Here is a 16,152-nt window from a genome sequence, read left to right as displayed (position 1 = left end):
GATTTTACTAATTTTTTAGGATGATTTGCATTTCTATACCTTTGTGTCATTATACCTTGTTTCCATTCATTCTCCTCCTTGACTCCACTACAACTGGTTCTCTTTCTTCCCCCAATTAATCCCATCTTCTTACTTATCACATGTGTTACATTGCCACATTTTTAATTGCTGTGTAAACTGATATGCCCAGAATATTGAAAAATTTGCTATCTCCTGCACCTATATTTTGTGACTATCCTGTAATTATTTATTTAATGCTATCCTTGAACAGATAGTAGAAATTGCGATGAAAGTGTGGCTTCTCTTTGGAAAATGTTTTCCTTCCTTTAGTCTTTGAAGTTTTTCCATTGAAATAGTATAGTCTGCCTTTCCTGTGCATGCATTTGCTATGCTAACTCTTGGTTGTGTTCTCTACTTGGGATTATAATAAAGCTCAAATGTTTTGCGTTTTGTTTGCTACCAGCATATATGGAAATTTGTAAAACTGCTTCTAGTTTAAAATACAGTAAGTAGAACATATAGGAATCTTTTTTAAATAATTGGAGAGATTATGAAGCATAATAAAATCCAGATATAAAGAGTAAAAACAAAGGACGGTGGAGATGGCTCAGTGGGAACAGGTGCTTGCCACCAGCTCTGAGAACCTGAGTTTGATTTCCAGGACCCACATACTGGAAAGAGAAAACTGACTCCCAAAATTTATCATCTGACCTACACACTTGTAGTGGCCCATGAAACACACACACACACACAGAGACAGAGAGAGAGAGAGAGAGACTGAGATAGAGAATAGATAATAAAATTTAAGAACTAAAAGCAACACCTATTAACCTTATACTTCTATTGTTTGCATTAATTTCATAATATAACAATATTTTTTTTTACTTCTTTTGTATTTACTAAAATTAAACTTAAAGTTTTCTCAGGTTATATTTTTCTTTCCTAAAATATACATGCAAATGTCCGTGCAGCTGAAAGTGATAGACCTGGTTGTCGGGCTGTTCTTTTATGTTGTCCTGTGGTGTGTGCAATGAATATGTTGGCTAACCCTGGTGAATGTTGCCTCATGTTTTCTGACAGATGAAGACAGATCAACTTCAGACAGTGATGACTGTATCATCCCAGGCTCCATCTCCACAAAAACCAAACAGGTGAGGAGCTTGATGCCAGATGTAGGGTTCTAAATGGAGGCTGAACTTCGTTCTCAGCGTATCAGTCTTCATAAATGGAAATTTAAGGCAAAAATATTTCTGAAAAATGTTTAATGTGTCTACTGCAAGACAGTTTCACTGATACAGTTTCTCTATGTGTTTTTGTATGTCTATACATGTTTATATGAAGGCACACTTTGTGCATGTGTGTAGAGGTGAGAGATTAATACCAGAGGTCTTCCTCAGTAACTTTTTTTTTTTCTCAGTAACTCTTTGTCTTATTTTTGGAGAAGTATTTTTCTGAATCTGCCAGTTTGGCCAGACTCTCTGACAAGCATACCTCCAAGGGACCTTCTAGTCTCCATCTCCCTAGTGCTAGGATTATAGAGTCACACTGCTATATCCAGCTTTTGCTTTTTTGTCAGGGTATCGGGAACCAAACTGAGGTTCTCATGCTTGCACATTAAACACTGACCAACTGAACCACCTCCTCAGCCCGTTTGTGCCTGTGGTAAGATGTGTGCTACAACATGTAAGCATTACTTTTCTCAAGGAAACCCAATACTGGTAGCCTGGTCCACCTCTTGCTAAAACCTGCTGACTTCTCTTTCAGTTCCGTGTACAAAGAGCCATTAAAGCAGATCTGTGTCTCAGAAAGCACACCTGTGAGACTGCACTGAAACTAGAATAGCTTAACCTACATCACTTCATAGAGTTTCAAGCCTAAATATGTTTATTGATAAACTGTTACTTCTAACAAAAAAAATTAAAACTACTCAGAAAATAATTAAACAAGTTCAAGAATGCCTTGTTTTATATCACGCTGATGTGGTATATAAATTGAAACATTGAAATGAAAATTATCTTTCAAAATATAAATGGAAGATTTCCTGCATATAAGAGCATTTTTATCATGTGGGGGAGGGGGTTATAAAGTCAATGTAAATAGTACCAGGTAGGTAACATAGGCCTCAGTTCTTAATACTTAGAAAAAAGAGACATGAGAAGTGCAAGTTCCAGACTGGCTACTTCAAAAAGAGAAGCTAGGGCCAATGAGAAGGTCCAGTGGGAACGGACCTGCTCAGTCCCTGGATCCCACATGGTGAAAGGGAAACAGACTCCTGCAGTTGTCCTCTCCACACACATCATGGCGCACATACGCTCACACACATACACACACAATAAATAAATATGCAATGATTGTTTTTCAGAAAAGAAAGAAGATCTGTGGGTATGGTTCAGAAGTCAAGCACTTGCCTGGCATCTGAGGCCTTGATCCCCATCACTAGAGCGAAAGTGTGGAAAGCAAGGATGGAGGGACCAAAGGGAGGAGCAAATTAAAATGAAAGGCTTAGCATTCTCTCTTCATCTATATTACCTCCCATAGCTATTTTATTTTTAGAATTTCTGCTCTACTGGAAAAATCCAATACTTCTGTTCAATTCCTCTTTCACATATCTGTATAAAATAAAACCATGAGAATAACATGGTTATACAGTGCCTCCATGGAACAAAGATATACCTTTTCATATATATACATGTGTTTATGTGTGCATCTGTGTATACATGTAGAGATCAAAGGCTGACATTGGATGCCTTCCCCCATCACTCTCCACCTTAGTTTTGAAGGTCTCTCATTGAACCTGGTGCTCACAGATGGGCTAGACTGTTTAGCCAGTGAACTTCAAGAATCTTTTTCCTTTGTCCACCTCCCCAGTGCTGGAATTAAAGATAACTGCTGCTGCAATCAGTTTTCTAGATGGCTACTGGGGAACTGAACGCAGGTTCTCATGATTACACAGCCCAAAATATCTATTATGCGTTTGATAAAGAAAACATCTGTTTCTAAAGTTGTATTAATATAATTAGCATATAATTATTACTTATATTAATATTATCTAACCTGTGATAACCTGGTATGTGGAATTTCCATTGCTTAAAATTAATAAATCAAAGAAGGAATGTATTTTCTTATCTGAGCAGTTTTAATTATGGTGCTCAGAAAATATTTTTGCTTAATCAAATGCTAAATTGTTAAATAATTTTATCAAACCAGTGAATGGAAATTCTCAGCATCTCATTAGAACTGATAATATCAGTAAGGAAATAAGTGTTCTGTGTAAGGTTAGGTTTTATAGGCATAAGCAGAACTGACAGTAGATGATAAATGTATAGATGGATGGATGGATGGATGGATGGATGGATGGATGGATGGATGGATGCAGGCATGGATAGATAGGTAGACATATGATAGATAAAAAGGAGATTTACTAAAAGAATTGGCTACTGTATTGGAGGTCTTCAGTAAGCAAGCTAGTGGGGCGGAACAGATTATGTCTTGACAAATTGAGTTCAAAGGCCTGAGGAATGCATGGATTCTTACTGAAAGCCAGCAGACTCAAGAACCAAGAATCTGCCCTTTTTGATGGCACCCTGACAGGAGGAACGCCCTCTTATGTGTGTGTGTGTGTGTGTGTGTGTGTGTGTGTGTGTGTGTGTGTGTGGGTGTGTGGGTGTGTGTGTGGGTGTGTAATTTTTGAGACAGGGTCTCACTGTAATGTGTGTGGAGTGCATGCGTGCGTGTGCATGCATGTATGTGATTTTTAAAGACCAGGCTGGCCTTGAACTTGCAGAGATCTGCCTGACTCTGCTGTTTGAGGTACTGGGATTAAAGGTATACATCATTATACCAGCAAGGACCTTCCTCTTCTTCAGCCTTTTGGTGCCATTATCCCTTCAACTGATTGGACAAAGCCTATCCACATTATGGAGATTAATTTCCATTATTGAGTCTGTCTAGATTTTAAGCTATCTAGAAGCACTTCACAGATATTCAGTTGTCAAGTCATGAATTAGTTCATAACCATGAATTGACCAAACATCTGGGCACCCAATAGCTTAATCAGGTTGGCAAATAAAATTAACCATCATACCATTTCACTAAGAACCTTTCACTTATCATGTTTGAATTCTGTTTGTTTTATATTAGTAGTTTATTATGTGCCTTCTTCAATCAGTTTTTTTTTTTCCTTTTGGTTACATAAATGATTTAGTCTTTGAACACAAAAAATATAAGAAATGAGATATTGAATCAGTGCTGGGTCTATGAAAACAGTAATGCAAGAATATGTTTATCTTGTCAGTTTATAAACAGCAGTCATTCCTCATGCTTTAAACCAGGATTCCCCCCTACTTGATATAAACGCAGTACTATGCTCCTGCTGTTCGGTAACCTCTATACTGACCAGGAAGATGTGCTGTTGTTCAGCCAACTAGTGTTAATAATTCATGTTAGATTGTAAATAATATCAAGAGACCATATCAATAACTGAGTCAGTCAACACTTGAATTCTTTAGCTAATTTCTGACTTACCTTTTCATCTTCAAGTGAGTAAATTGATCTTGAAAGAGACTGCCTCCAGCCATTTCTCTAGTTAAGGATGTTGAAAGGAAAGATGAGTTTGGGGTAATTCTAAAATTAGAAATTGTAAAGGATATGTATGCTGTGGGCTGGCATGCCTGCTTCCTTCCTTTTTAATCATTTAGCTGACTTTGGCTGCTTTATTTGCTTGTTGCCCAAAGACAGTCACACAAAAAATGCCCATCCCCAAGGGAAGAGACCAGGTTAGTTCCATCTAACCTCTGGACTGGGTCCAGCAGTATTATCACCCTGCCCCGCACAGTGAGAAGGGCCTGCTGTAGCTGCGGCATCTCAAGGACAGAAAGAAATCTATAGCCACATTTAGTTCAGGAAGAGAAACATGAATGCACCAAACTGCAGTGCAGCCCTTTTGTGAGGAGAAGGCCTTTTTACAATGCAGTGGACCAACAGATACTTTGGATGTTAGCCTAAAGTAGACAACAGGAGAAGTGTAGTAGTTAATCTTACTATTAAACATTATTCATCATTTTTAACTAACTTTGAGTGCTGAGAAAAAGGCTTTCTATATTTTACAATCCTAGACCATCAAAGCTGCACATTGGGCAATGTTTGAAAACATTGCTGATTGTCACATCCAGAAGAACTGTTCCTGGCATCTCATGCGCAGAGGTCAGGGCTTAAAAATAAACATGCTGCAATGTGCAAGACCCACAACAAAGGGCTCTCCAACTAAATGGGCCAATGCAGTCCTAATTTGCTGTGCACAATACAGTTCCTGGGGAAGTATTGAAGCTTCACCCCCAAGGCAACAATGTTAACTGCTGAGGCCTGAGGAGTTTGGCTGGGTCACAAGGACTCCAAGATCATGACTAAGATTAGCACTCATATAAAAGGCAGAATGAAAGGGAGCACTCCTGCCCCCCCCCCCCCCCCCCGCCACAAGAGAACATAATGTTCCTGCTCTCTGGAAGACCACAGCATCAAGGCAACATCAGAGACAGAGCAGACCTGAGGCCCGCCAGCACCTTGACCTTGAGCTCTTCACCCTTTGGAACAATGTGAATGGTTTCAGTGATTATAAATTATCCCATCTGTAACATTTGTACAAATGGACTAAGACAGTGACATGCATATTTCCCATTGATTATGTCTTTTTTCATGCATGCTACTTTAGAAATCATCTATTGTGAAAAAAATGAACCTTTTTAAAACGTTAATGAGTACAAAAATCATAGATAATTGCATATCCTTTATCCAGATCCACAAATTGTTAGCATTTCACTGCATTTGTTTTACCCTTCAGTCTCTTACACATACATATGTGTGAACATATGTGTTTGTTTATGATATATAAATACATCCTTTTATATATAGAACTGCTAGGAACCATTTTAGAACTGGGAAAAAAATGGTCTTTTACCTCTAAGAACTTCATAGCAACAAGACAATGTTGTTATAATTCTGAGTACCTGAGATAAAACAAACTCTATTTCCCCTACTGAACTCTCACAACACTGCTATCAGATGTTTGTGGGATTTTCCCCATAAACCACGTATTTCTCCAAGAAACACCAGGTAAATGACCTCTAATTTGCCTCAGTTCTGACATATCTGTAAGTCAGATGCTGTTAAGGGAACAGTCCCACAGGATTGAGCCCCCCACTCTAGATACCAAGTGTTTTACCTGTGCTTTTGACAATACCCTGGGATTCCAACAACTCCATTGGGTTCAATTAATTCACTAGAGCCACTCACAGAACACAGGACAACATTTATTTGCCTTTATTGTAATTCTTGCATGGAGGTGAAGACAAAGTATTTAAGGAGGGCTGTTGTGCTTCCATGTCCTCTCTCAGCGTACCATGGTTGAGGATCTCACATCCCTTCAGCTGTCTCAGAGGTCGGCATTCTCACAGCTTGAGGGATCATATGGAATCTCTGTTATATAGATGTAGTGGACTAACTAAATCATTGGCCACTGATACTCAGGTTGACCCTCAGCCCCTTCCATCCCTGGAGGTATGAAGTATGCCTGAAAGTCACAACTCTTTAATCCAGCCTGGTCTTTCAGGAGACCAGCACATAGTCATCACAGTAAGAACAAAAGACCACTATCACTCCAGAGGGCCTGTATGTTAGGCTACTAGAAAAAAGACCATAGCATCTCAGTAATCTGCAGTTCTCATTAAAATCCTGCCAGTTTTCCCAGCAGTATGATTTATAGGTATCTGAATTGTATGTTGTTTTCCATGTCTCTTTAGCTTTTATTAATCTGTAATGGTTTCTTGGCATTTGCTTTGGTCTTTTATAACATTAACTATAATTAGACCCCAGGCCATTTGTATGGTAGGATGTCCTATAGTTTGGATTTCTCTGGTGTTTCAATGAGATCAGATTCTGGTTATGCCTTGTGGGAGAACTACAAAATGATACTGTGGTTTTGTTTGATTTGGTTTGGTTTTTTTCAGCACATCATGTCAAGGGGGAAAAGCATCATTTTGCTGGATCATTGCTAGTATTAACTTTGGCTGAAGTATTGTGTCACCAGTGGTAGCAGTCACACCAGTAGTAGTAATAGTAGTTGTAGTTGTTGCTGCTGCTACTGCTGCTGCTGTTGAGATAAGGTCTTAGACCGTAGCTCACACTATTTTGGAACTCATTTTGTAACCAGGTTAGCCCTGAACTCACAGCAGTCTTGCCACAGTATTCCATGAGCTACAACACCCTGCTCAGTTTTAAGCTTTAAAATAGCCATAGCTTATTATCCCAAATGTCTTTAGGAGCTGTGTGTAGAAATATCAGTACAGCGATGCACAGCCTATGTAGCTGGCATGAGGTGGGGATGTTATCAGTCAATTTGTCTCTGCTTGTAGAAACCCTGTAATAACCAACTTACAGTTTGTCTGGGCTAGAACTTCTGGAATTTGGTCTGCAGCCAATTGGCCCTGTTGCTTCTGGTCTGTGTCAGAAGGTGCACTGTAGGAGGACAGGGTGGCTAGGGCTAAAAGAAGGAGGTGCTGCTGTTACAGGATCTCCTGCTGAAGTACACCTCAAAGCTTAACTTCCTCCTTTGAGACTCCTCTTCCCAATAGTGCCAAGCTGGTAACCTTAGGGGACATGGCAGATCTAGACTGCAGTAAATGTGCTACTGACTACTTTATGTGCTAAGCATATCTGTGATTCTCTTCTCCATAGTATCTACTGGAATTAGGCAGCTTTAAAAGAAACAGTGCCTGTACTTAAAGGATTCACCACCTCCTGGGCTTCCATAGCTAAGATTCCATCAGCCTCACTCAAAAATAGGCTTTGAATTGTGTCTTCTTCGTCATTATTCCTTAGGAAAAAAAAAAATATATCTGTTTAGATAGCATTTGTTATATGGGTATTAGCTATTTAGGGGTGATTATGTATGAGAGTAGATGTGTTTAAGTTATCTGTGCTTTCAAGGTTGTCTCTGTGTGTGCATGCAGGTGTGCATATGTGCATGTGTTTGTGTGCAGGCATGTGTATAAAGAGTCTTGCTTTGTAAAGCAGCTACCTCAGACTCCAAAGTGTTGGGATTCCAGAGTACATACCATGCCTAGCTTGCTTCTATTATGGAGCTGAGATCCAAAAAGGGTAGCCTAGAGCCAATGTGCATGTTCTGGAGCAGTGACTAATAAAACAACTGATTAGTGCAAGAAAAAAAAGGAATGTATGAAGTATTGTGAGAATATTTTAAGAGGTATCTTAAATCAGGTTGAGGGACCATGATCAAGGATGACTTCCTAGAATAAGTAAAGCTTGAACAGTGTTAAAGATAATTAGGTGTTAGGGAAAAGCAGGGAAGGATTCAGAGGCAAGTAAGAAAAGCATGAGAATTTAAAAAATGGAGCAGGCATTGTTCTGAGGGCCAAAAAAAATTTTGAATGGAACAGGGTTATTAAGGAGGGCATGAGGAACCCCAGAACACTCAGGTGAAATGGTGAGCACAGTTCAAAGCACTGAGAGCCTGTCAGGGTTGGGTTTGTTAGCGTGGGTTGGGTTTAGTGTGATGGTTTGGTTTCTGTTGGTTTGGGGTAGCATGGTTTTATTCAGTTTGGTTTTTTGTTTAGTGGTTTGGTTTGGTTTGGTTTAGTTTGATTTAGTTGAATTTGATTTAGTTTGGCTTATTTTGAGACTAGAATTCTGTTATGTTGCCCAGGCTAATCTTAAATTCCTAGGCTCAAAGCAATCCTTCTCCCCCAGCTTCCTGAGTAAGTAGGTATACAGGTAAATATCACTATACCCTATTTTCTCTGAGTAATTTTGAAGAATGAGGAAGAGCAATCACTTATTTAGCAGAAAAGTAATACTTATTCTAGGGTCTGGGAATAAAGCAGTTAAAGGAATGGGCCCTTTTTTTAGGCTTATCTTTATTTTATATGTATGAGTATTTTTAATATTTATTTATTTTTATATGCATTGGTGTTTTCCCTGCATGTATGTCTTTGTGAATGGGCCGGATCCCCTGGAACTGGAGTTACAAACAGTTGTAAGCTGCCATGTGGGTGCTGGGAATTAAACATGGGTCCTCTGGAAGAGCAACCAATGCTCATAACCACTGAGCCATCACTCCAGTCCCCTATGTTTGAGCATTTTGCCTGCATGTGTGTCTGTACCACAAAGAGGCCAGAAAAGAGAGTCCAATGCCCTGGAACTGGAGATACAGACATTGTGAGCACTATTGTGGCTACTGAGAATTGAACTTGTATCTTCTGCAAGAGTAGCAAGAAAACATTGAGCTGTCTAGGCTCCTATTCTTTTTTCCCCCTTTTTTGAATTTTATTTTAATTTTTTACAATTTTTTTCATTATATGTCCCAACTGAAGCTCCTTCCCTCAACTCCTCCCAGGCCCCACCCTTCCTTCCCCTTCCCCTCTATTCCCTTCCCTAGGCCACTGAAAGGAGGAGTTCTCCTCTGCCATCTGCCCATAGCTTATCAAGTCTTATCAGGACTGCCTGGATGTTCTTCCTCTGTGGCCTGATAAGGCCATATCAACATGGGCAAGTGATCAAAGCAGGCAATCAAATTTATGATAGAGGCAGCCCCTACTCCCCTTACTCAGGACGTACATGAAGACTGAGCTATTTATGGGCTACATCTGAGCAGGGGGTCTAGGTCCTCTCCATGCATAGTCATTGGTTGCTGCATCAGTCTCTACAGGGACCCCTGCGATTTTTTAGTTTTGTTTGTCTCCTTGTGGGACTCCTGTACCCTCTTTGTCCTTCTAGCTCCGCCCCCCCCCCCCATTCTTCTATAAGACTCGTTGCGCTCTGCCCCAAGTTTGGCTGTGACTCTGAGCATCTGCTTCAAACTCCTGTTAGGTGGAACCCTTCAGGGGACCCTCTGTAGTAGGCTCCTGTCCTGTTCCCTCTCTCCCACTGCTTCTGGTGTCTATCCTGTTTGCCATTCTGAATGAGATTTAAGCATCCTCCCTTTGGTCTTCCTTGTTGTTTAGCTTCTTTAGGTCTGTAGGGGGCTAGAGAGATGGCTCAGTGGTTAAGAGCACTGTCCAGAGGTCCTGAGTTCAATTCCCAGCAACTACATCATGCATCATAGGCTCCTATTCTGTGTTCTTGTCCTAGTGTGTGGTCTTGGAATGCACTTTAAAAGGTAGATTCAACGGAAAGAGTAGTTTAGAAATAAAGTAGTTTAAAAGTTACTAGGTAGCCCCACCCTATAGTTATCCCTTCTTCACAGACTTTTAAAACTGCTTCCATTTATAATGTCGCAGTTAGTACTAGAAAGAGTGTCCTAGATAAATCTCACTTATGCCAATTCCATGGATTTGAATTCTCTAGTATCACTGTGTAAGCAGTTTAAGATCACTTTGTTTCTTTCTTTCTTTCTTACTTTCTTTCTTTCTTTCTTTTTTTTTTTTTTTTTGTTTGTTTGTTTAATGTTAACAGATCCTGACAGCTCATAGTTATTTCTTAGAATGTTGATCCTTAAAAGGAATCTAACAGATTTCCCAGGACTTGGACAAATTTCTTCTCTTTCCTTCATGTCTGTGATCTATAATTAATCATAGATTACTTCATTTTGTTTCATTTCATTTACAACATTTATGAGCTTCACTTTGTCAGTATGAAATGCTTGTCCCCTCCTTTCCTTTCCAAAGTGGTATAATTAGTGTTAGCATCTTCTTTAACAGGCTACATAAAGTTTAGTGGCGGGATTAAATCAAGTCATTAACATAATATGCTACCCAATTGGCCCCTATCTCTCTTCGTTTCCCGGACATCAAAGTGGCACAGAGTGCGAGTGTAATTGGGCCTTGCTGGCCTGTCAGATTCCGTCAGCCTGATGGCTGCTGCTTTTGCTAAAAAGCTTCTAGGCATGATAATTAATGGGGGTGGGGAACGGAAGTCTGGGAAATGTAAAACTTTGGACATTTCTCTATGAATATTTTATTAATTTGAATAATCATAAGTTAACAGTATCAATTTGATGTATAATACATCGATTAAAAGCCTTGTTTCAGAGCCTCAAAATAGATGTCAAAACTGAGAGCTTGTACTTGCTATGGCATTGAAAAATTAATCCTTTTGCATCATTGTCAAGTTTATCACTTAAAGAATGTGTCTGCTTTCTGGAAAAAAAAAAAAAAAAAAAAAAACATGGCCATCAGCTCATGGGTGTGGTGATGGCTGTTCTTAGTTGTCAAGTTGACTACATGTAGAATCAACTGAAACCCAAGTGGCTGGGTTCACTTATGAGAGAGTTGAAGTGGGAATACCAATTTTAATCCAGATCTTTTGAGGTGGGAAGATCCACCTTTAGTCTGGGCCACATCTTCTAGTGGCAGCCTATATAGAGGGTGAAGAAGAAAGCTTGCTCTCTTTTGTTCTCTGCTCACTCACTGTAACGCCCATCCCTTCCCTGGCATTAGAGCCTACCTCTTCAGAATTCTAGTGATTAGTAAAGATCACCTGAGACATCTAGCCTCACAGACTAACCAACTACAGATTCTTGGACTGTCCATTGATAGACAGCCATTGTTGCACTTGTTGGACCACAGCCTGTAAGCCATTCTAGGAAATGACATTTCCCTATAGAGAGAGATTTGTTGTCAGTTCTGTTCCTCTAAAGAACCCTGACTAATGCAGGTGTGTTAAATGTATACACAGTTAAGAATAGCAAATTGCAGGCTGAGAGAGTAGGCTTTTGTGTGCAGGGTGCCTGTACCACCTGCTTTGTTTCTAGTAATGGCAGTTCTGCAATAGCAGCCTCCGTCATTTGCACTAACATCCAGTCCACCTGGAACACCGTCACTGCACAGCAAGCTGGCCTCCAGCTGCTACAGAGATGATGTCCAGCAAACACACTTCAAAACTTCAAAGGTCAGATGAAAAAAAGCAGTTCTCCAGATCTAGAATTCACCTATAAATAATTATCAAATCACTTCAGAATCTAATATGATATCCTACCATTGGGTAGTTCGCCACTCTCATTGTTTTAGATGTAGAAACTTAAGCTAGCAGGCAGGTTTTTAAGTATAGTTAATATGAAGCTAGAACTTTGAGTTGTTTTGCTGATAACAATTTCTTTTTAAAACATTTTTGTTTTTTAACTTAATCTCTAATATGCTAAGCATCCTTCCATAGACATATACTCTATTTTAATATGTGCATAATATTCCATAATGCAGCTGTTCCACATTATTTAAATAAGCTTTTTTGTGAATATTTTTGGTTAATACAAACTCTTTTAGTTAAAATTAACATTTTCATACATGTGTGAAAAGTCATGATTTGCCTGCACTTAGCTACACTGCTCACCAGCTTATTGTCAGTGTCCTCTACAAGAGGAAACTGAGTGGTTTCAAACGAGACCGTGTAATATGCATTGCCAAAAGTACTTGCTGTCTGACCCTATAGGAAAAATTGTCAGCTCTCCAGTTATTGGATGGAATGTGCTGGTTCTGTAGGAGACCATAGATTAGGCTGAGCATCTACACTGGGTTAGGAAGACCAAATCAGCATAAACCATATCACAGTAACTGAGCTCTGTTTAGTCCTACAGGGCAATAGAGTCAATTAATTAAACTGTAACCAATTGGCTGGTTAAAGAGGTTATAGCCAGTTGTTATTTTCTGCATTTCCCGTGTGTTTTGGTAGCTGCTGTCTAGTCACATGGCTGCCTAGCATGCTTAGAGCCTTCTCTGTTTCTGGAGCTACCCAGCAAATCAGTTGGCTCTTGTTTGTTCCAGTAAACTCTACTAGATATACTGTCCAAGATTGTTTAAAAGATAAGACAAAAGCTGTTATGTGGCTTTTAATTTATACTAAACTGTTCTAATCATGACACAGATTACCTTTGCAGAAAAAAAATAATTTGTTAACTAAGTCTGTACTAAAATGTCATGTGACTAAGACAAATTTAATGTGCTCATTCTAGAAGCTTCTCTCTAAGTGGCAGAAGGGTCAGCAGGTACAAGATGAGTTGAGGGGAGGGGCTGAGCCAGTGTTTCTTCAAAAAGAGTAAACCTCAAACCAGCAGCAGCTTTGATCATCTGACAGTTTGTAAGCGGGACAAACCCTTGAGCCCTACCCAAGACAGATGTATCAGAGGTTTTAAGATGGGCCCCCAGACCTCTGTTGTAGCGTGTAATTCTGGGGTCCTAAGAATTAGGACAGCTCTAAGAAAAGCAGTACTCCAAGACCCTGGCCTCGCCCACATCAGTTCAACCAGGCTTCTGGCTAAGAGCCACTGAGATCCCTGTTGGGGGTGCTGGGACAGATGCAGCTGTGTCAGTCACCTGGAGCTGAGGAGGCTTTTCAAGATATTTCTTCTACTTGCCTCCATAGTAAACCACATGGATGATAGAATAAGCTTTGGGTATCCATCCTTATCGGACATGAAAATTCTAATAAGCTATGTTTTAGAACATGTGCTAACAAGCCTCTCTAATTTGCTAACCATTACAGATATGGTAGTTTTCATGGGGTAGAGGAACATAAGAACATTTTAAAAATAAGTATTCTCAGTCGCCTCTAGTACCACTTTAATCCTGTCACTGAAGTTTTCAGTGTTTATATTTGTTCGGTGTGGTGCATGTTGACAGGACATGTTAGAGAAATGAGGTTATCTACTAATGAAAACTGCCTTGGCTTCGCTGTGTTTATAAAGACATTATCTTGGCACTGTGAGTTCTGGAGACGCACCAGCTCCCTTGTCTTTTTATTTCTCCCAAATAATTACCATCTTCAAGAAAGCAAAACTTTTCAAAGCTTGTATGAAGATGAGTTTGGAGGGAAGAGGGAGAGACCCTGGGAGTTGAATTCAGAGCCTTGTACTGTATTCTAACACTGAGCAACATCCTTAACACTGATTTTATGCAACATCTCATTAGGTAACCCAGACTGGCCTGGAGCTCAGTCTTCCTCTCAGCCTCCCAAGTGCTGGCATTAAAGCATGTACCACCATGCCTCCCAAAGTAGATCATCCCTGCTACCCAGACGCCTTGGGGCCTGGTCTGAAGTCAAGAGGGCTTCTTTGAATCTTTAGCATGGCTCTTCCTATGCTCAGCCTAAAAGAAGGAAGACGACCCCTCTAGTCACCATGCATGCCAGCCTCCTTACACATGCCTCTGGCACCATCAGTGTAGTGACTTTGAACTTAGCATCTCAGTTAAGCTCTCCAATGACACAGATTATCACCTTCTATTTCTGTTGTGTTTCTGTTGCTTTGTGACAAAGAACCCAAGTCCTGTGTATTATATCTTCTACAGGGAGTCATTGTGGGGTTTTACACGCTCAGTACATTAGTTTGCTTCCCTGTTGCTATGATAAAATACCATGATCAAAAGCACCTTTGAAAGAAAAGTGTTTATTTTGTTACAGCTTACAGCCCATCGTGAAGGGAGGCCACAGCTCCAGGAGCTTGAAGCAAATCTCACAGGGGAACACTACTTGCTGGTTTTCTTCCTTGGCTTGCTTAGCTGCCTTTGCTATATAGCCTAGACCCATCTGTCTAGGGATAAACAAATGTGAGCTGGGCCCTTCTGTGTGAATTAGCAATCAAGAAAATGCCCCACAGGATAGTCTGATGAAGGCAACAAACCAGCTATGTTTTAGTTTGTGTCAACCTGACAAAAACTAGCACTAAGGGGGAAAAAAAGGATTCTATTTTATTACATATGTAATAGAAGTGAACAAGAGTTAATATGATTTGACTAAGATAAGTAAATCTCAAAAGCATAATACTGGATGAAAAAACTAACTGTGAAATGACTAGGAGTGTATACTCCCACCAATGGAAAAACCTGAGAATAGAAAAGAATGTCTTATGTTGTTTATGGGCACATATAGACATAGACAATATGATTATATGCTTTGGAATGGTACAGCCATTTCAGAACAGTGGCTCCTCTAGAGAGCAGGAAAGACAGGGAAGAACTTGGCATTTGGGGGATTTGCCTTAATTAATATTAGTGTTAAACTCATTTCTTCAGCAAAAGGGTTGATTAATACATATCAAAGTATAGCATCTTTTTAAGACTAGGTATTTATAGAGCCAAATTATTTTCTGATCTTTTCTGATGTTTTCATGTTTTTTAATTGAAAAATTAAATGTGAAGCTGACAAGATGGCTTATCGGGTAAAGGCACCACTGCCACGACTGACTACCTGAGTTCAATCCTTAGGACCCACAAGCTAGAGGAGACAAAGGTTCCCTTACATTGTCATCCGTAGCACACACACACAATAAATGTAATTTTAAAAATTAAATACATAAAAATGAAATGCTATCTCATTGTAGAAACTGAGACTAAAATTAAACACATCCGTAATGTCAGCATTGTTAGGTACAAATCTTACTGGCCAAGATAAGTTGCAAAGCATTATCATGAGTCATTCTCAGAGAAAGCCATGATACTGTGTGTAGGGGCTGTCAGGTTAGATTACTTTTTTAAAAAACAAATGGTCAAGCGACAGAGTGCCCATCTAGCATATGCAAGATGCTAGGTTCAATTCCCAGCACTGGAGACAAAAAGCCAAACCAACTCTCTACTGTGTCGGATGAAGAATCAAGCGGCCTGTTGTGAGATCAAACGTGGACATTTTCAGCCTGCTAACAGCAACCTTAATAGCACTAAAGAGCTGTGGCTGTATGTAAACTAGCATCAGTCAGGGGCAGTCGTGGAACAAAGCCAGATCATGAGAGCTCGGATTCATTTTTCTCTATGAGTAATACATGCTGTCACCACGTTTCCAGATCATTCTGTCACATAATGTATAATGTCCACCTATACTGACAACTCAAAATAAGTCTTATGCAGTTCTTATTTAAGTTACTGTTCACCTTAGTCACAACTTACGGATGTTCTTCTTAAATGCTGACATCGACATCTCACTAACTAGGAAGGCTGATAGGGCAACTGCTGAACAAGACAATGATGGAAAGCATCAACTTAACCTAGTACCAAAGGTCCACACTGATAAAGAAGAAACAGCAGGAACAGCTCAAGCCTATACCGTCTGGCCACTGCCCTGTATCTGGTAATGCAGTGCAGGGGTGTCACCAGTCCTTCACTTGTCTCAGCTCGTGTGTGTGTGTGTGTGTGTGTGTGTGTGTGTGTGTGTGTGTGTGTG

At 39.9% G+C, this 16,152-nt stretch overlaps 1 protein-coding gene across 2 annotated transcripts in view; it reads left to right on the top strand.

Annotated features, from left to right (window-relative positions):
* Rpgrip1l (RPGRIP1 like) overlaps window positions 1–16,152 on the top strand; it is a 100,709-nt gene that overhangs the window by 64,470 nt on the left and 20,087 nt on the right. For both annotated transcript variants that reach the window (XM_055620925.1, XM_055620924.1), the window contains one exon: window positions 1,081–1,151. In XM_055620925.1, coding sequence (XP_055476900.1) covers window positions 1,081–1,151 — 71 coding nt within the window. The remainder of the gene's footprint in view (window positions 1–1,080; window positions 1,152–16,152) is intronic.

The sequence above is a fragment of the Psammomys obesus genome, unplaced genomic scaffold (assembly GCF_907164565.1).
Source record: "Psammomys obesus unplaced genomic scaffold, mPsaObe1.curated_primary_1811, whole genome shotgun sequence".
NCBI lineage: Eukaryota > Metazoa > Chordata > Mammalia > Rodentia > Muridae > Psammomys > Psammomys obesus.
Note: the sequence above shows the minus strand (reverse complement) of the source record. Positions and strands in the feature narration are given on the sequence as shown.